At 31.6% G+C, this 22,777-nt stretch overlaps 1 protein-coding gene across 1 annotated transcript in view; it reads right to left on the bottom strand.

The window, feature by feature from the left end:
• LOC143071814 (transient receptor potential cation channel subfamily M member 2-like) overlaps positions 1–3,358 on the bottom strand; it is a 33,205-nt gene extending 29,847 nt beyond the window's left edge. The window contains exons 1-4 of the mRNA XM_076246417.1: positions 3,120–3,358; positions 1,870–2,055; positions 911–1,080; positions 195–342 (exon numbers count right to left, since the gene is read on the bottom strand). Coding sequence (XP_076102532.1) covers positions 195–342; positions 911–1,080; positions 1,870–2,053 — 502 coding nt within the window. The 5' untranslated portion in view covers positions 2,054–2,055; positions 3,120–3,358. The remainder of the gene's footprint in view (positions 1–194; positions 343–910; positions 1,081–1,869; positions 2,056–3,119) is intronic.
• Positions 3,359–22,777: the final 19,419 nt, after the last annotated feature.

Raw genomic sequence — 22,777 nt, forward strand, 5'->3', positions numbered from 1 at the left:
ATTTTGTTAATTATTGAAAGCCATATGTGTTAGGATCTTTTGTCTTTATTCAATTTATCTAAAATTGCCCGTGTTTCATCTTTTTTAAATTAAAACAAGATAAACTTAATAACTACACTTACTCCTCAGAATGTCCCTTAGAATGTACACACCATTGGTATCAACTATGATAAAATGACAACGATTTAACTTACTTAATTCCTCCCCAAGTTCAACGAATGGAACATACTGCTTTGCAATGCTTTGTAGGGTGTCTGCATGATACTGCATGTATTCCTTTTGTTTCATATCTCCCATTGCATAATACTTCTCTGCCACAGATTTACCATTTATGTTTTTGTTCTGAAAAAAAAAAGAATCTTAAGGAAACATTGTAGTGGATGCACTCTTTAAAGACACCAAGCCTGCAACATGAAAAATGCATTGGCATAATTTGACGCATAAATAATTGATGATTTCAAATGTTAAATTCCGGGAAGAAAATATAAAACTTTATGGGTTAAAAAAAACAGAAAAAACATATACGCAACATTATTGAACATCAACACATTTTAAAATAGTTATTATTGTTGATAGAAAGCTTTTGATCCATCGAAATAATAGACCAGTCTTAGCCTACACGTACTTGCATGGCGAAATTCGAATTCTGCTAGAATGACAGGTATTACTAAGTGGGTGCTTTCTAAATCACGTAAATATATCCATTCCTTTCGAATACATATGATTTTATATTAATATTCTCTTAAAAACATCAGTTTTTATTATCCGCTTGAAGCACAAGAGCACTGATGAGACATAAACATTTCGAACGTGAATATGATGAAGCAATAATATATAATGAATACTATAGTTTTGACATCTTTCAATTTTTCAATACATTTAAGAACCTGCTTGAAATAAAGTTACTTACAACTATGGCGTTTTCACCTGGCCTTAAGCCAATCAGATTAATGAAATTATCCTCATTTTCAGTGGATTGAGAGTTGTGTTTGTGATTATTTACAACACTGAAATCGTCCACTGCCTCCCAAACCAAAGTACTAACTTTTTCTTCAGATCCCTTGTATATGATTAAGCAATCTAAAAAGGACAATTTTGTCTTGAGTGTCATGTCTTAGACTCACACTCAGTAATTCTTGACCGGGTCTTATTAAAACTCGATGTTCATTGATTCAAAATTGAGAAATAGCAAGATAAGAAAATCAAGTTTGTATCGATTTTATTCATCTTTCCAGGCACTGTTAGTAAACGATATTTATATGAATGGATACAAAACGAAGCAGCATCAGAGAGTTATTTCGTTTTATATACATTAAATATTTATCAAATTTAAAAATAAATCATCGTTGACTTTTTCCTTAAAATTGGTACAAATAAACTTCATACGTAATCAAACCTAATGCCATTTTAAAAAAGAGGCGTCCATGTACTCGTTTTCATGTTAATGAGTTTAAATCATAAAAAAAACCTGTCGAAATGTGCGTCTTTTTGAACTCGTTCGCTACGCTTATTCTACGGGAAAACTTCATATTGTGACCTGCAGCTTATATTTAACGAAATGCATGACTTATCACACGATTAACATATTTTTGAGTTTTGCTGCGTTTATATTTATATATTAATCATAAAAAGCATTGTTACTGATATTTTTATTTCTCTAATTCTATCCATTTCCGAACCTATTGTACAAAAGAAATAATCAATGTGTGGTTGTCTTTGATTTCAGAAGATAATTGGACGAGTTTAAGGGTCATACCTTTGTCAGCCCATTGTATGAATCAAAGTATGCTAATATATGTTCTTATTGAATTTCACCCCTTACACATGTCTGTCACATGGATTAATGAATAGTTGTTTTATTTTGAGTACCTTTTGCCCCTTTAGCTGTCTCAATTAAACCTAACTGAAAAACAGGTGTTAGCCATGGTTTGGGTACAAAGCTGCTTGAATCACCAATGATAGAGAGAACCAGCCTAGGGTATCTGTTGTGCCTTGGTTTAAGTAAGCTTTTCGTCAAATCATCTACACGCTCTGGTATTGTTTCATCTTCCATACCTTCACATTAACGAAATATTTGAGATATTGTACTGAAATACATAGATATATTCTTATATTTTCTTATCACACATATGTATATTTGTTTATTGTTACTTGCTTAACGTCTATTGATAACACATATGTATATGTAAATACTAAATAAAATAAAACATAAAGGGTGACCTTCTGCTGTTGTTTTTTTCTATGGTCGGGTTGTTGTCTCTTTGGCACATTCCCCATTTCCATTCTCAATTTTATTGTATAATGATCTGTTAGTTTCAGCTTGTTTTTTCTTAATCATTATAACCAGATATTGTAGATCAACATTGACCTCAAAGTTATAAACTTTATGTAGGAACATTTATGTACGCTATAACAAACAACATACCTATAAAGTTGTATGATGACTTGCTACTCATGTTAGCTGCACATACACATCTATAAAGTTGTATGTAGACTTGCTACTCATGTTAGCTGCACATACACATCTATAAAGTTGTATGAGGTCTTGCTACTCATGTTAGCTGCACATACACATCTATACAGTTGTATGATGACTTGCTACTCATGTTAGCTGCACATACACATCTATAAAGTTGTATGTAGACTTGCTACTCATGTTAGCTGCACATACACATCTATAAAGTTGTATGATGACTTGCTACTCATGTTAGCTGCACATACACATCTATAAAGTTGTATGAGGACTTGCTACTCATGTTAGCTGCACATACACATCTATAAAGTTGTATGATGACTTGCTACTCATGTTAGCTGCACATACACATCTATAAAGTTGTATGTAGACTTGCTACTCATGTTAGCTGCACATACACATTTTAAAATCTTACTCCTAATAAAACAAAGGTAATTATTGATGCATTGATTTATACACTAACTCGATGTACTGTTTTGAGTATAATAACTGCTTCAATATAATGTACATTACCTTATATAATCACAGTATGGTTGTAAATGTAACACGATCAATCAAAACCAGAATATTTAAAAGAAGTATTGCATTTTTTCGTAGATAGCTAACATGACCGGTACTGAAATCAGAAAATGAAAAGAAATCTTACCTGGTTAATCTTCCAATAAACTTCCAGCAATAAATGAATTGAAATGTTTTGTCTAAATAAATTGTACAACACTATTTTCTATGAAGTCAAGATTTTTAGAAAAACTCAGAAGTTTCGTTAAATAATGTATGATCTATTAAATAAAATCATTATGTAGATATGCTTGAATGTGCATGTTTTCAAAATGATTTCATTGCCTTGATAGTATTATTAAAATCAATAGAGCACACAGTCTCTGCTGACAGAAAGATTTTCCGAAAATCACATTTTAAAGTACTTAATTAAACCTTGAGAAATATTTTATCAAACGTTAGGATAAATCGGGTCAAATTTCTTTAAATGTCTGTCTATTCAAACCAAACAACTAATTTTGATCGTATTTTGTAAACAGGAACAACACAGAAGTTTCGTTAAATAATGTATGATCTATTAAATAAAATCATTATGTAGATATGCTTGAATGTGCATGTTTTCAAAATGACTTCATTGCCTTGATAGTGTTATTAAAATCAATAAAGCACACAGTCTCTGACAGAAAGATTTTCCGAAAATCACATTTTAAAGTATTTAATTAAACCTTGAGAAATATTTTATCAAACGTTAGGATAAATCGGGTCAAATTTCTTTAAATGTCTGTCTATTCAAACCAAACAACTAATTTTGATCGTATTTTGTGAACAGAAATGTTAAAATTATTTACTATTTGACGAGATCATTCAGTGTAATTTATAACAAATAGTATGTTTTTTTAATATGCACTGAAGTCTAACAGTTGCTATAATTTAGTTTACCTTTCGACTAGTGACAGCTTTCAACAACATATTTGTGTCACGGTTAACAGTGTTATTCACTATGACTTATTACAAGTAATTAATTATTGCTTCTGTTGAGAAAGCCTACAGGTTTGAAAAACACTATGAAATATATGCAGGAGTCGTAACTGAAATACGATAGTCAGCGCGTAAGTGCAAGCTTCCTTATGATATGTGATGGCTTGCCAAAGATATATAGAGTGCGAGCTTCCTTATGATATGTGATGGCTTGCCAAAGATATATAGAGTGCGAGCTTCCTTATGATATGTGATGGCTTGCCAAAGATATATAGAGTGCGAGCTTCCTTATGATATGTGATGGCTTGCCAAAGATATATAGAGTGCGAGCTTCCTTATGATATGTGATGGCTTGCCAAAGATATATAGAGTGCGAGCTTCCTTATGATATGTGATGGCTTGCCAAAGATATATAGAGTGCGAGCTTCCTTATGATATGTGATGGCTTGCCAAAGATATATAGAGTGCGAGCTTCCTTATGATATGTGATGGCTTGCCAAATATATATAGAGTGCGAGCTTCCTTATGATATGTGATGGCTTGCCAAAGATATATAGAGTGCGAGCTTCCTTATGATATGTGATGGCTTGCCAAATATATATAGAGTGCGAGCTTCCTTATGATATGTGATGGCTTGCCAAATATATATAGAGTGCGAGCTTCCTTATGATATGTGATGGCTTGCCAAATATATATAAAGTGCGAGCTTCCTTATGATATGTGATGGCTTGCCAAATATATATAGAAATGTCCAATGAAGGAAGAAGTTGTTTTATAGTAAAAAAAAATAAACCATTCATCATTTGTTATGTATGTCCTAAGATGTAAGCTGCATACATCATCAGAGATCGTCTTTTATTTTTTCTGCATGTGAACATAATTCTGCGTTAACATTTCATCTTTTCTTGGTTCATCTCATGAGTTCGTGGTTTATCGTAATAGTATAAAACAGAGAGTCTGACTGTGGATTCGTATGTATTTTAAAAGGAATGTAACGGTACTGGAACGAAAAAAAGCATTTGAAGGTTTCAAGAAAACAAATTCGCAGTTGTTCCATAGCACATTCTATAAATTATTTATTTTAGTATCTATCAGGGTCAGAAATTTGATTGGAAAATACATTTTTTGATTAATTTCAAGTTTGTCTATATCTATATGTATCATTTTTTGGTCCCTTTATAGCTTATTGTTCGATGTGAGGCAAGGCTCCGTGTTGAAGACCGTAGTTTGACCTATAAAGGTTTTTCTTTTACAAATTGAGACTTGAATCGAGAGTTGTCTTATTGGCACTCATATATACTGAATTATCATTTTACGGCACTGGAAGGAAATGTTTTTTTTTTTTATTTTCAATCAACAAATTCCAGATTACAAGAAAACCCAGAATATTAAATCAGGCCTTGACATTTTTTGTCGAGCTCTTAACTTTTCGATAACAGTTCGCATAATAGTTTAAGAATAACAACAAGTTATATACACAATCTCTAATGTTTGAAGTATTTACAATTTTGTCCTGAAAAGCCAATACCTTTTTCTTCTCCTAGATGTCCATTTTAGTATTTTGATTAATGAAAACTTAATAATCTGAAGTAATCTGCTATACATATATATATTACAGGATGACCATCCCATATCCCCGTGCGTTACTCAATTTGAGGTCAGTTTCCAACGGATTAACTATTTAGTGACTACATAGTCTGTTGTGCTCAGATGAAATGACCCTAAACAATATAGTGCCCCAAAAATGCTACCTGTACAGTGTTTTATCGTTTTTATTTTATCTGTACCAAATTAAGTGTACACATTATATATCATTTATGTTACAACTGTGTACTGTAACTGATTTGTTTTCTCTCAATCGATTTGTGACTTTCGAACAGCGGTATACTACTGTTGCCTACATATAAGTAATTGGGGGACAAAAATTCAGTTATTCTATGGATGTTAAGATAGCACATTGCTAATTGTCAATATCAGGGTGGAGAATGAATTTCCACAATAAAAGAAGGGGTATTTATTTTTCGAAAAGAATATATACGAGCTTATTGAGGTAAAACTATGTCTTTTACGAAGTCAAACTTATTTACTTTTTTAATCATGTTTAAATGCAAATGACTTTGCGACTTAATCGTAAGCAACATTGAATTCAGTAACCTCGTTTAAAAACACTTGGTTGTCTAATGCGGGATGTTAACGAACTAAATATAATGCTACTGCTTCTTCTTTAGTTTTAAATCGTGTTAAACATATTAAATGTGTTTAGAAGTTTATTTACTTTAATTATTTGAATAAAACATGTTTTGAGTATTTTCAACTTAAGCTTTTTAAAAGTGCAAGTCATTGGGTATGTAAAAAACTATAAGTAGTTGTGTAATAAAAAATTAAAAAGTTGAATACCCTTCCTGACCTCATAAGATCATTCGCTGTTTTAAGCAGTGATCGTTTGCATGCTGTGCTGTGTTTTGTGGACTGTTGTTCGTCTCTTGGACTTAATTTTATTTTGTTCATGGTTTTAATTAAGTTTATTTGATTCTTAGTTTGAGATGTTGATTTTTCCCTTTGTTATTAATTTATTTAAAGACATTAACTTGCAGTAATGAAAATCGGCGAAAACATCGCTCCAAAATAAAGTGAAGAAGATTAACGCAATAAGACAAATATTCGCGAAAATAAATTAATTTGCTCACGGTGATATATATATATATATATATATATATATATATATAATCAAATCTTTATTATGATACATTTAACTACAAAGTTTTACAATTTTTAAAACTTTTACTTCTGGAACAGTGACGAAGTGACGAAATTAACAAAGCCAGATAAAAAAAGAACAAGACAAGCAAAAGTATACGAAACACAACATATAAAAGTACAGATTGAGTAACACAAACCACCCAAACATATTTAGGGTGAACTCATGTGCTCCCAAAGGGAAAACAGATCATGTTCCACATGTGACAACCGTTTTGTGGCTCATGTAATTCCTAAATCGACGACATGCATTATTCGGTAGGTGACATTCAAGGTAGAGATGACAATATTTCGGTTATGTCAATTGGAACATATCAGTCAACATCGGGCGAAACAAATATTTCATAACTGTCAACCAACTCGTAGTGGCGTTAATAAAATTTTCAAAGGGATGATTTCAACTTTGCATTTGAACTCTGGTTCAAAGCCATGTTCAAACCACAATTTTTCTTCAAATTTCCTGTACCAAGTCAAGTATCACATGGTATTGGTATCGGATAATCTGTTTCGTTGTATGTTGGCGTTTGTTTTTGTAGCAGTTCAGTGTTTCCGTTATTCCGTTGTGTTCCTCTTATAGTTGATGCGTTTCCCTCAGTTTTGGTTTGAGACCCGGATTTGTTTCAGTTAAATCGATTAATGACTATGGAATAGCGGTAAACTATAGTTGCCTTTATTTGATATCTTCATTGTGAGCAGTTACGCAATATCAAGAAAATCGTGAAAGTGAATGCAAGCTCTGAAATATTGTATCATCTTGGAGATTTATACCCCACAAGAAGATGCCGCGAAATCGCGTTACCATTGGGCAAGTGTTTAAATAAAGATATTTATTTAATTTCGCGGGCAGTACATCGACTGAGCATGCAAAGACAAATTAAGGAAATACAAAACCCTTCATTTATACGTCATATCATAAATATTTCTGACTTGTTATTGTTTCAGAGGAGTTGTGGCTCAATGAAATCGATCTCCTTCTTTTGTAGAATAGGTATGCAGGCGCTATAAAGTTGCTACATAGAAATGAAAAGTTTATAATTAGGTATCTCAAATCACTGTTAATCTCTCTGCTTAAAGTTTAAATTGTTTACATATGTAAATTTAGTATATAAAAGTAAATCAAGCTTAAATCTTAGAAAAATACATTTATTCGTCCTTGGCCTTTGATCTTGATTTGATGAAAATTGCACCGTACTATATTTTTACGACCGGGCAAAACAGATAATACAGATGTGTATTATTTAGCCGTTTGTCAGTAGGGTGCATTACAAATTTAATTTTATGGTTAAAGTCACTCGCCTATTTTGTTAACGTTTAAATACATTTCGTAAAGTAAACGTATATTTCTGGACCTAAATATTTTTGACTTGTGAGTCATATAGCCTGTAGCTTATAACTTCTTAGTCATTTGGTCTGTGGTGCAATCATATAACATCTTATTTTTTTTCTTATAGACAATTATTACTTTAAACTCATAGATTTATAAAAACGAGGATGTTTTATAATTGCCAATGAGACATGTACAACTCTCCACAAGAGCCCATATGACACAAAAATTAACAACTATAGGTCACAGGCCCCGGAATTACAAATTCAAACGAAAAAACTAGGTCTAATTTATGTACAAAAATGAATGAAAAAAATATATAAGACATCAACAAAAACAACAACCACTAAATTACAGGCTCCTGACTTGGGACAGGCACATACATACAGAATGTGGCGGGGGTAAACATGGTAGCGGGATCCTAACCCTCCACATTACCTTGGACATTAACCTTTTTTAACAACATTAAAAGTTTTGGTTGGTCTGTATATTTAAAAAAAAACACAACAAATAAAATGTGATATATATGTTACAGTGAATTTGTATAATCAGTGATTATGTAGAATCCCTGAAGTTTTCAGGGATTATGTAGAATCACTGGCCAGTTTAGGGATTATATATAATCACTAAAATTTTCAGGGATTATATAGAATCACTAGAAATAACGACAGGGATTATACATAATAACTGAAATGAAGAAATAGTTTTATTTATAAAGAAAATGAATAAAAGTCAAATTATTTATGCTATGAAATCATATTGAAACAGCAATACACTATATAAACTTAAATTGTAGACTGCTAAGAACAAAATATCAAAATGATAATTTGTTCTTTTTCAAAATGTTAAGCACAGTATATTAAAATGTTAAACATAATATATTAAAATAATATGCTTCACACATTGACAATATCCAAATTTTAGAAAACATTTTTCTTCACATATCAGATCAGATTTTATGACCCGCCTGAGAATAAAGTGTTCAGTAAAAACATCTGTAAAAAAAAGAGAAATTAGCAACCTCGAACTGGTTCGATTGAGATATGGTTTTTTTACCAGGCAATATCCTTTATCAGACTTTTGTTGAACAATTACCATTATGTTTTTTTTTAATTCCCTTTCCTTTTTTGCTATGAGAATATAATTAGTTATCAAAGGTACCAGGATTATAACACTAAATGCTCTAAAACTTTGTTCTAATTGTCAATCCTTAGCTTTTCTATACATTACATGTGTAAGATTTCTCTGTTTGGATTTCTTGTTCATTTGAACCAGAAACATGTCTCTGTTTGAACAAAAACGAAAAAAACATCTTCCATAAACTTCTTCACCATTTGTTTTACATGTACCACAAATAACATGCTCTGTAGATTTAAGAATAGAACATGGATATCCATTTGAAGATTGCTTTTAATAAACAAACACTACATGTAAAGTTATCGCTATAAAGGGAATCTTGATATTGTTAATTTTGAAGACTTAAACTTTATCTCAAAACCCTGTGCTGGTTATAGTCTTTAAAACCATCCTCTGTGTTCAAAAGCAAAATTATTTCATCTGGCAAGGAATATAAAAGTAAAAAATGAGAATTTGTTTATATATTTTCATTTTTTTTATCAAACAAAGGATCCTTAAATTATTCATAATTCCTGAAATTATATTAGGGAATTTGTAGAATAATTATTAAAATGTTCAGTGATTATGTAAAATCACTGGTCATTTTCAGGGATTATATATAATTACTAATGATTTTAGTGATTCTACATATTCCCTGAAAAATCAGGGATTCTACATAATCCCTGATTATACAAATTCACTGTAACATATACATATTTATTGAAACACACGTTTCTGTAAAGAAGAGATCAAAATGCTTCCAATTTCCAATTGACGATTTACCGATTTCGTATTTTATAATTATCAGTTACAGTTTAGATTCTTGACTATTTCCTACTTGTTTTTAAATTTAGTACGCTACTATAAATTTGACAGAGAAAAACCCAAAAAAAACCAAATCGATCTTCTAAAATTCGACCCTTTTAAAATTATTAACATTTATGACTGCCATTTTTTTTTGTCTAAAAGGATATGTATTTAAACTTATAAAAAGTCGTTCGACTTAATAGTAACATTGTTAAATATGTCTAAATAGTATCTTTCAAATTATTACAGCAATAAAACAGGTTCAATTCACCATTTTTTCGTAAAATGTTCTGTACCAAATCATGAATATGGCAGTTGTTATCAAATCTTCCGTTTTTATGTTTGTAAGCGTTTGTTTTTGTTGCACTTCAGTGTTTCTGTTGTTCCCTTATTTTCCTCTTATAGTTGAGGTGTGTCCATCGACTTTAGTTTGTTACCCGGATTTGTTTTCTCTCTCTGTGTAGATCTATGACTTTTGAACAGCCGTTTACTACTATGGATTTTATATATTTTGCACCATTAATGTTATAAATGTTTAAAATAGGAAAACGAAGAGATATAAGGTCAGTTTTTCATTTGAATTTTTTTAGTAAGACACTTTGTATTTGTACAAATATTGCATATAGTAGACATATATATTGTGAATATTTATGTTTTGGACGTTTAAATCAAATAACTGATGTTTTATTGTAATATATACCAAGTTCACTAATGTTGTGTGTACATGTACCTTTAAAACCAATTTTGAAATGTCTACTTTAACCAAATTTCAGTCAGGTGGGTATTATTCATACCTTGTATATTCAGGAAGATCACTCATAACACCAAACATCATTAATTTATTGAATTGAATTACTATAACATCTATGTAGTAAGGAAATATTAGTTTAGTTTTCTGTGAATTATTTTGTGATAGTATATACGTAGATATGTTAAGGTCTTGTCTATCAGTAGCTTGGAATAAATGTTTTTAATTTCAAACCTGCATATTCGGATATAAAAATGAGTTGGGGAATTAACACGATTGTTTATAGATGATGTGAAGTCTGACGATTTGAAGTGTGTTCTGTTTATTACTGTTTACTCAGCAATAGTCACTGAGATTTACTGAACGTATGCTTAATTCACCATTTTCTACATAAGGGAATGCCTTTTATAAGTCCGGAATATGACATTTGTTATCAATTCGTTTTTTTGTTTGAGCTTTTGATTTGCCATTTGAATAGGGAATTTTCGCTTTGAATTTTCTTCGGAGCTTCGGTATTTTTATTATTTTACTTTTGTCTAATTTGCATTAGTTTTCATAGATAATATTGCATAAGAAACTTTACGAAACGTTGGTAAGAATTTTACAGCCAACAGATTTGAAAAATACCAACAGAGCTCATATTTCTATCCAAAGTATTTCTTGGGTTCTCCTTGTTCTAGTTTTATTTGATATCCTTTCACTGGTGAGTCTTTTGTAGACGAAACGCGCGTCTAGCGTATATACTAAATTTAGTCCTGGTATCTATGATGAGTTTATTCATTCATTTAACAGTGAATAAAATCCTCATTGCAAACAAATAGAAAAACATCATGCAACAAAAGAGAGATAATATTACCTTGAATTTTTTATTGGAAAGTCATACTTATCTTTACAAATCATCATTATCAAAAAGTAAAATCACAAAAATACTGAACTTAGAGGAAAATCAATGCGGAAAGTCCATAATCACATGTTAATCAGAAATTGTTCATTTTCTGCCAACATATTATTTTCTTAGTATTTTGATATTAAATCAGAGGATATTGGTATTCAAGAAATTAAGTTTTTAAATGATCATTCTTTTTGTAATATTTGTCAATCATTGCAGGTTTGTGATATCTCTGTGACTTATTGCACTTCTGAATAAAAAATTCCAGACATTCACATATATTCCATTCAATTGAACATTTAGTTGAACATTTGTATAGGTGTATTACAGTAATACTATTAAAACATTAATTCTTGGTTGATAATAGGTACTTATTCTACAGAATAAATATCACAGAGCGTTTATAACTTATGTTACACATTTAGAATCAGTGTTAATCAGTTAGCTAGTGAGAGAGGTAGATATAAAAAAAAATCGATAAAGATAAAAGAATATTGTTGGAAGTGTATAAAAATGCAAGTTGAATTTTTGATTTAATAGAATGCACTGCATATTAAAAAGAACGGAATTTTATTCTTATTTCAAAGTATTAACAATTTATTTGGTTGAAAATGTTTATATGTCAGTGTCAATATTTATAAGTACTTGTTTTGAAATCAGAGAAAATTTGCATTTCAGAAACCAGATATACCTTGACCTATAATGGCTTACTTTAAATTGTTATCTGGATGAAGAGTTGTCTCATTGTCACTCATACCACATCTTCCTATATCTATGTAGTAGTTGTGTAATTTTTTAAATGTATTAGAGAGGGTAAATATTATGTTTTATTTCTTTTCAAACACCATCAAGTATGGAGTACTGTTATTTTATCGTTTGTTTTTAATGTGAAGAGTAAAATCACGAAAAGACTGAACTCCGAGGAAAATTCAAAACGGAAAGTCGCTAATCAAATGGCAAAATAAAATGATAAAACACATCAAACGAATGGACAACAACTGTTAAAATATATACTAAAAATAACTGTATATTCAATATTATAAATAAGTCTAAATTGAAAACAACATCCAAGCCTATGATTGCGCTTGATAAATACTGAAATTTTTATACGTGTGCATGCAAAACAAATTTCTTGGTATAGGGGACTAAATACAACACAAATAACATTTTTCAAAAGACCAAAAAAGTTATCAAGTATATTTTAACAAAACGCATCTGACCAGCAAAACGAACAACAGATGCTCTTAAACCCAGCTGATTGCCAAAAGAACGAATCACCAGATGTAGCCAAACAGAAAAAAAATGAACTTGCGGAAAAGAATGTATACCGCCAAAAAAAGGTGCAAAATAAAACTAAATTGTGTAAAAAATATTAGTATCATATCTTCACACGCTTAAACATATGTCTTATGTCTATCTCTAGAGTCGCCTTCCGTGACAAGGTAACACTACGACTTAGTTATAATTTATATATAGCGGAAATTGTCGTGTGGTCTGGAGTGCTGGGCATGAGGTTATACGAATGGTGCTCTAGTGTATCAAAGGTGTGATTTCGAAGCCCGTTGAGAGACAAAAATTTGTCAGCATACAAATCTAATTCTTACACTGTTTGGTGTATTTTTCAAACTTATATACTAAGTGTCAATGTAAACGCAACACTTTGGGGTTTTTTTTTAATACGTTTTTCCTACAAAATTATATTTTCTTTACAGTTATTGTTAATGCATTAAATGGGTTTATCTAAAGATAAAAGTCAAACAAAAATGTTAAAGTATCACGATTCGAATGCCATGCGTTCATGCAGAACGACACTACAATTAACTAACTCACAATATCAATAACGAATGTGTCCTTCGCATACTGCAACGCAATCTCTACAACGAAGTGGCATTGGCCGGACCTATCTGATACGGTGCTGTGTAATGTTTGTCTATTCTTCCCGCAATGCAATTTTATGTTGGCGCAGCGTGACTGGTGGTGGCTGTCGTTGTCTTACGGCTTGTCCAATTTGATCCCATAAGTGTTCAATTGAACTCAAATCCGGCGAAAAGGCTGACCATGGCAATGTCTGAAGATGGTTGTTATTGATCACTCAGTCTGGTGGTAAGCGGATGGCCGAAACGTAAGGTTAGCCGAAAATGGGAGTCAACTCTAGAGATAAATTTTTCTGTCCCAATTTTGATGCAGTAAAAGGATCATTTGAGCCACACGACTTGTCTCATACACAATAATCGTGAGTGCGTTGATACTGTAATACAATTTGATACATAAAATCATTCGAATTTTCATAAAAAGGTCATTAAAAAATTCGTGCATGATGGTCGTAACTTTAATGTTTAAGGGTCGTAACGTCAGCTATAGTATTTTGGATGATGGTCGTAACTTTTGTAAAATGATCGTTACTCGAGAATTTAGACGAACTTCTATCAAAGTATTTGAAAAGTACTGTGCACATAACCATCTTAATAAACTCAGATGTTATTTACTGCACATAGAATTGTTTGTTACTCTGATTATGATATACAGAAATTAAGTTAAAGAATTACACAACATACACAGTTCTGATGTATCCAAAAGGCCATCATTTAGGAGTAACAGTCAGAACTAATCAACTCGCAGTAAGCCAAATAGTATGTTAGGGTTGAGTATGTATATATTTTCTACGTTTAGGCATACAATGGTTCAATACACGTGTATACCCTAATATTTGTTTTAAGATAAAAAGAAAAAAAAAACAATTACCCTTTTTATTATCTACAATCCTGTCGGCAGATGAAATTATTGAACTTGCAATTATTAAACTTATTGGCTTTTGATCGTTTCTAATGAAGGTAACTCCAGAAATGTGTTTTTGAGTTATGCAGTTTTGAACGTGTTGTTTTTGTTTTTAATCGATAGCAAGACGATTATATATTGCTTTTTATCATTGATATTTGTTCTAAGTATTATTACGGAAGGAATATCGAATCCATGGTGTCGCAATGAACGTTGTGTTAGCCTCGAAAATAGGATGTTGTAGATATATATGTTACACTGTTACATGCTTACACATTCGAGGCTATCACAACTTTCATTGCGACCCCATCAAGTTTATTCAGTATTCCAACCCATGCCAAGAAATCTTTGATCAAAACTCCGGTGGAACTCCTACGGCATCCATCAATAATAAACGATTTTATTTCGTTCAACATATAAATGAATGACCTGTCGCTTAGAACACGGTTAGGATATTAGTCATCTGTGTTATTTGCTCTTAAGGATGTTTGCATAATTTCAACAGAGGCAATTTGGCATGGTATTAAGAGGTGTATTCAGGATTTGCTATAACCACGGGTAATAATTATTCCCAAACTTCGTCATTGTACAGGGAATAACTGTGCACCATATAATCAGCCTACCTTTACCAAATGACAAATACATATTCTAACAATCCAGACTAAACATAAGGTGCATGTTATTTAATTCTGGTACGAACCCGCTGGTATGGTCTAGTCTCGATAACGGAGGCAATTTAGCATGGTACCAATCGGTTGTTTTTTCAAAAGATACAAAATCTATATAAAAAAACGTAGGGTACTGTTTTTTTTCATGTGATGTCGAATTTGGTAAATACCCATTGTAATAAAAACAAGTTGTTCTCTTTAAAAAAAAAAAAAGAAAAGCAATACATGAACCTAAGACCGCTGACTGCCGGGTCACCAAAAGATTGTTGCTGAATTTTTGTTTGCTTTTGAATTGGAATAATTGACTGTAAATAGGAGAAGCCAGTTGAACGTATATATTTACAGCTTCTATTTGAATAGTTATTTTAAAGCTCGACTATTTTATATATTACTGGGAATGTACATATTTTTTCTGATTATAACCCATTGGCAAATCCTAATTTCTACTAACCGGAGGACTTATGCAAATTGCACAAACCTATCGCAATATAAATTTATGCACTCAGTTTGCTTTATAATCTGGAATTCTGGATGCATTTATTTTATCTATCATATCTTTATATTTTGTTTCCTAAATGAATGCCTTTATATTCTCAACTCGTATTTGAAGCTGTATTTACTCATGGTAGATGTTGTATGCGGTTAAACCTGTGGCATGCAATTGATTGGGACCTCTTATGAAGAGACTTATTTTGGACTCATAAAACATCTCAAATTTTAAGGATTTCCTGATTTTACTTAAATCTATTCAAACATTATACAGAGAAACTTAGTTTTGCCAAAGAATTTCTTAATTCAGAAGTTTATGAATACCTGTACACACTTTCAAAATAACCAATTTATATAAAAAGGTATGTAGATATAAAAAACACCAGACACGAGTTAAGTCTACAAAAAAAGCATCAGTGACGCTCGAATGAAAAAAATTAAAAGGCTAAATACATTACAAAGTTAACTTGAGGAATCTATTCCTTGGGTAGACAATCCTAAGCTTTTTGAAAAGGTCAAAGTTTATAATAGGACAGTGACTCAAAAAAGAAACAAAAGAGAAACAACTCGAGGTCAGAATACCGTTAGTAATGATGACCGGGCTTGAAAGTCACATGTAAAGCTCTTTCTGCCGTGTCCTGAATTTAGAAAACGAAAATAAGCTTCCACGAGTGAATTTTATAGTATTGCATGCAAGTAGTATTTTAGCGCACGAAATAGTAAATAGAAAGCATCTCACTGATACTCAGGAAAAGAATACGCATTTGCGTCATCACATATCTTAATCTAATAGTTGAAATCGAATGTTGAACGGCCTACATTAAATGTTTTGACTCCGGATTCTTTGACATTCTATCCGGAATTTTTGAGAACGCAAACCGATAGTTGTAATTAAATTTTGCTGTTATTATTGTAAATTATTTATACGGTTGTTGTGAGCTGCAAGGATTAAACATCATGCTTTATGAATTGAAAACACACAAGTATTTTCATTCACGACCGTTTAAAATTTAAATATTTAATAAATTGATCTTACTTTCCGTTTTATGGATATATTACAATACAAAAAAATAAATAATAATTACTCATAAAACATAAAAACTAAAATGGTATGAAATAATTAATGTAGAAATATAATGATTATTGTTTATACACATTTTTTTTTTTGTAGGATGCAAGAATTTATTTAGATTTAATTTTTATGTTTCCTTTACAAATGAATATCTAAAAATATCAAAGCAGAGTATCTTGTCGACATATAAAATACTTTAATTGTAACTCTGAAAATATTCTGATTTCAATCATTGTTAGTTTCTCCAGAAACATAAATACAGTATTTATTTTGTATATATTTGTTTGATTCCGATTGAATTAAATACTTTAGATAAGATTATTATCTTTCTGTTTTCCGATCTAATATTAAAATTTTAACCAGAATGTTATCTCCCGTAAGTCTAGTATGATGAAATACACAGTATCCCGTGGTTAAATCTTCAAACATAATTAGTTTACATGTTATCGAGACAACAGACAATACCACGTTATAATTGACCCAGATACACACAGGGGGTTCATGCAAAAACTTGTAGTTAAACATGATTTGATACATTTTGTGATCTTTTTTTTCCTAACTAAGAATTATCATAACCAGAACTGTGTTTTTGGTTTTAAAATTAATTCTAAACATTTCAGAAATGTTTATGTTGTTATTGGATTTAACCACTTTTTGCCTCTTGGTTTATTTTACACATAATCTTTCAAGTAACAAATTAAATGGCTGTTCATTTCATTTTGTTTCAAGTTGTTTCGTGCGATTCGTTCCACTTTTCTTCCGTTTCGCACTATACAGGTACCCCCTTTTTTTTTAATCCGTTTTAGTTTTAATTATTTGATGAAATTATTTAAATTTCAAAAAATTTCGAAAATATGGAATTTTGTTATTTCAAAACTTTGCACAAAAATTCCCAAAAAAATAAAATTTGAAAACTTTTTAAAATTTTGAATTGATAAGTGTTACTCGGACCGATATTGCTTTATTACACTACTTTGTATGTTAAAAAAAACTTCACAAATATATCATATAGTTTACTCATATAATAAAAGACACGTTTAAAACTCTTGATTTGCGTTATTCGGACCTATTTGATAAAGATAACGACCATCACAGATGAACGTTACGCCAATCCTCAACATTTTTGTCGATTTTAAAAGTAGCGACCGTCATGATTGAAATTTTGAATGACTATTTTCCCGAAAATTTGAATTTTATGTTACAAATTTTATATCTATATCAACGCACTAACGATCAGTATGTAGACAAGCGGTATAGCTCAAATAAACCTTTTACTGCACGAAAATCGGAAAAGAAAAACTGACCTCCAGAGTTGTCTTCAATTTTCAGCAAACCGTAACTTTACGTTACGACCATCGAATTGCCATCAGTGATTGATGAACTCAGTTGTGAGTCGTTCAGAGTGTCACGAGCGTTATCTTGTTGAAAAAGATTAACATCTTGATGCCTAGCCATAAACGGTGTAACGGTCGTCCGTAAAACTTCATCAATGTAGCGTTAGGCGTTTAAATTGCCATTAATAGTAATGAGTGGAGTTTCATGGTTGAACGATATTTCTTCCCATACCATGACACTACCTCCACCCGATCGATCTGTCTCTTGGATACAAAGTAACATAAATCTGCATAGCGTTCTCCTCTTAGTCTCCACACACGAGTTCGCCCATCACTACGGCGAAGATGGAATCTTGATTCGTCCTTCCATTGCGATTATTGTTTTTTTTTAAGTGTGATCAGATGACACACCGAAGTGCGATAGTATGACACGCTAAAGAACGATAAAGTGCGTTGGTTTTACACGCTGAAGTGCAGTGGGAATGGTGTTAAGGCAAAGTTTTTTAATTTTTGTTTTTGCTCTGTCCATATTAGTTTTTCGTCTATTGTATTGTTTATAAATCATGCCGTTGTCTCTCTCATTTGAATTGCTTTACACTAGTCATTTCGTGGTCCTAAATAGCTTGCTATGGGAAATTAACCAAGGCTCCATGTTGAAGGTCATAAAAAGATAATGTTTTATATCAACGACATTTGGTCTTTGGTGGATATTTTTTTTTTTGTTGACAATAACACATTATCTTCTTTTTTTCTTTTTTGTTATTGTTTTGTATATAAATCAGTCCGTTATTTTTCTCGTTTAAATTATTTTACATTGTTAATTTTAATACCCTTTGGTCGTCATATAATACTATCTGTACCTAAGCCACATGTTAACCTATAGTTAATTACATTAATGACATTAAACCTTTCATAAATATATAAAAACAGAAGATTTGGTATGATTGCTGATGAGACAACACAAGAGACTAGATGACACAGTAATTAACAACTATAGTTCACCGTATGACAGTTACAATACACAGTCATGAGGATTTGAATAGCGCTGCTTCCAATATTGTGTACGGTATTGAATGTACATTTTGGGGATTGATCTACGTCGGGGAAACTCGACAAAGACTCAATTTTAGAATGAATGATCATCGATCTAATGTAAATGATCCTAATAACAACAAATTTCTCTATAAACATTTCAATCAGCCTGACCATTCTATTGTTTCAATGCAAGTTCGGATTATAGAGAATATATATCATTCAAAAATGACCTCATATCGAGTACACCATATCGTTTACAAACAGAAAACTTTTGGATAAAAGAGCTGGGAACAGCTATTCCCTATGGATGCAATGACAAGATTGATGGTGTAGGTGTAGTACTTTCAATACATTACAATTATTTAATATTTCTGCTCGACGAAATAGAAGTCATGGTCACAGAAAATATATACCACCCACTATGCACACCGTGACAATTGATAGTCTGTTAAAGTATGTTCAAAAACCTTTAGGAATCCATCATATCAAAACTAAATCATACTCCATTCCATTGTCAAAACTTTTTTTACTATTTCAAGAGGCCCAAAATATTTCAGTTACTGATTCTCGTTCTGGTTTGTATAGATTAGTTGCAATAAACATGGACATTGCTAACCATACACTATTCAAACCAGTATCGACTACATCCAAAAATGAGGAAAAACGTAATATTTTTAGGTAGAATTTGCCAATTAAGGTTTAGATGATGTAAATATTAGCAACATTTTCCATCAGAAATCTGTACACAAAACTATACCTGATTACTTCAAAAATAAAGCTACACTTGTTATTTCTTATACTTACACCAAGTCTATTGGATCAAAGATTTTCAACCACAAGAGGGTTTGAGAGGCCTTTAATCTCAAAGATGTGAAATCTAAGCCTCCGGATTGCTCATGTGCATCGTCACAATACAATTATAGTGCAGCTGGTCATGTTATTACTGGTGACCTTGGCATCGTTACCAATGAACAACTAAGAGAGTTGTTAGCCAAGGGACCATAATATAGAATATCCCAGCCCATTAACTGGAAAAAAAACTACAAGTTACTGATGGATGCAGTTGAGGACTATGCAAGAAAATGAGTAAAGCGCGAACCAGACGAACCAGAACTGGACACTTTGTCTGAATGGATCAAAGATATTCGATCGTGCATTCAGAAGCGCATTCAAAAGTTACGATGTACTATGAGCACAAGAGTTACTAGCTCTTTCAAGAATCCGGATGTTGTGGATGCTTTATCCTCTTTTCATGACAAAGTTGTCGTTGTTCCAGCAGATAAAGCCTCTAATAATATTGTTTTCATATGTAAAAACCATTATTTACAATGTCTCACAACAGAGCTTGGAATAAATAGAACAACTGGTAATCCTACATATTCCTTAACATCATTTACCAAGGACGAGATTTTACAAAATCACAAATCTGTCCTTCTTTCTTTTGGTATCAACATCAAAGAAAACGAAGAAAATTTACCATCATTATACTGGATGCCAAAACTACACAAAACTCCATATAAAGAACGATACATAGCTGGATCGTCAAAATGTTCGACTAAACATCTTTCTAAAATACTGACTACTATTCTTTCTACAGTTAAAGATGGGCTTCAAAAATATTGTGATGAGATATAGTCTACCAGTGGTTTTAACCAGATGTGGATTCTCAAAAATTGGAAAGATCTACTGCTTAATCTTCGATCACAATCTTTGCAATTTTGCAGCAACATAAAGACTTTTGATTTTTTTACGCTTTATACTAATATTCCCCATGCTCAGTTAAAAGATCGACTCCACCATCTCTTTAAACAAAGCTATTTCTATAAAAATGGGAATCGTAGATACAAATTTCTTGTTTTGGGTTACAATAATTTATATTTTGTGAAGAACCACACTGAATCTACCAGAAAAGATACTGAAGATGATATTATCAAAATGCTGGACTTTTTTATCGACAATTTATTTGTTGAGTTTGGAGGATTCATATTTCAACAGACAATCGGTATTCCAATGGGTACTAATTGTGCACCCCTACTAGTCGATTTGTTTTTGTACTCGTATAAAGCAGAATTTATTCAAACCCTTCTAAAAGACGAACAGAAAAAGCACCTTGCTAAATTCTTTAATTTCACTTTCCGATATATTGATGATGTCCTAGCATTGAATAACCCATATTTCAGCCAGTACTTGCATCTCATATATCCCAGTGAACTTTAAATTAAGGATACTACTGATACTAGAATGACTTCTTCATATCTTGATCTTTTCCTCAATATTGACACAGATGGACGACAATCTTTGATAAACGGGACGATTTCAACTTCCCACTTATCAATTTCCCATTTCTCAGCAGTAACATACCCTCTGCCCCTTCGTATGGTGTTAACGTATCTCAATTGATACGTTATTCTCGTGCATGTTCACACTATACGGACTTTATATACAGGAATGTGCTCTTAATGCAGAAACTGCTCCAACAAAGTTATGTAGTGCTGTAAGACGTGGTACGGTATTTTTCCATCCCAAATTAATTTTTTGGGTTTTGATGTTGTGTTTGTTGTTTTCATCGGATTTTGTCAAATGTCTTAACTTTTGTAGTTGTAAATCATATTTTTTCTGTTGTATTCGTGTGTTGTGTTGGGAATTATTACTCATCCAGTTAATTTGGTAGATTTAATTTTGGATCAACGAAATTTACACGATATATTTGGTTTGCAGTTTGATCAGAAACACCGACAAAGCTAGATAATACAATTAATTATCTAATTACTACTTACTACAATTAAATATTAATTAGTATTATAATTTTCACTGTTAGATAAGTCAAACAAATCTAATCTTGAATTTCATCCAAATTCTTCCTTGATTTTCGAAACACGTTTTAGAAATTCAAATGTGACGTCACGTTACTTTGGGCGTTGCAATGACTATGGCTAACACGGCTGTGATTGTCATGTACTCGTTTTTATTCTTTAGCTACTAGTCACCACTTCAGTTTAATCATGTATATTTATAATATAGTCATTTTATAAAATTTACTGTTTGCAAAACTATGTATTAACTTGATAATAATGATGTTTTTGTCCTTGGCGGATAACCCTGGCCTCACAACTTTTTTGGAACTTTTGGTCCTCGGCGATCTTTAACTTTGTAGTTGTTATGGCTTTCAAACTTTTTTCATCTAAGCATAGTTCTGTGTTGACGTAGCGAGCGTCTGGCGTATAAAAATGTTTTTTTAACCTGTTACCTTTTGGTGGCTATTATTCGTTTGTTTCTCTGTCCTATATTTTCTCCCATTTATTTATTGTAGCTCTGTCGTGTAATGTCATTTTAATGGCCATTAAAGCGAGAGGTTTGGCATGCCACACAACCAGGTTCAACCCACCATTTTTTTCATAAAATGCCCTGTATCAAGTCAGGAAAATGGCTATTGTTACATTATAGTTCGTTTCTGTGTGTTTTACATTTTGGTGTTGTGTCGTAGTTCTCTTATATTTGATACGTTTCCCTCAGTTATAGTTTGTAAACCGGATTTGTTTTTTCTCTATCGATTAATGAATTTTGAACAGCAGTATACTACTGTTGCCTTTATTATTCCACATTAAGCACAGCCGATACCGTATATTAAGCTATAAAAGGCCCCGAAATGACAAGTGTACTTTAACAATTCAAACGAATGAACTAACTGCCTAATTTATGTACAAAAAAAATGAACAAAAAACAAAAATGTAACACATCAACCAACGACACTTATCTCCTTCACAGACATGACGAACCATATGGTAAAACAATTGTTTATAAATAAATTCAATGA

The sequence above is a fragment of the Mytilus galloprovincialis genome, chromosome 4 (genome assembly GCF_965363235.1).
Source record: "Mytilus galloprovincialis chromosome 4, xbMytGall1.hap1.1, whole genome shotgun sequence".
NCBI classification, from domain to species: Eukaryota; Metazoa; Mollusca; class Bivalvia; order Mytilida; family Mytilidae; genus Mytilus; species Mytilus galloprovincialis.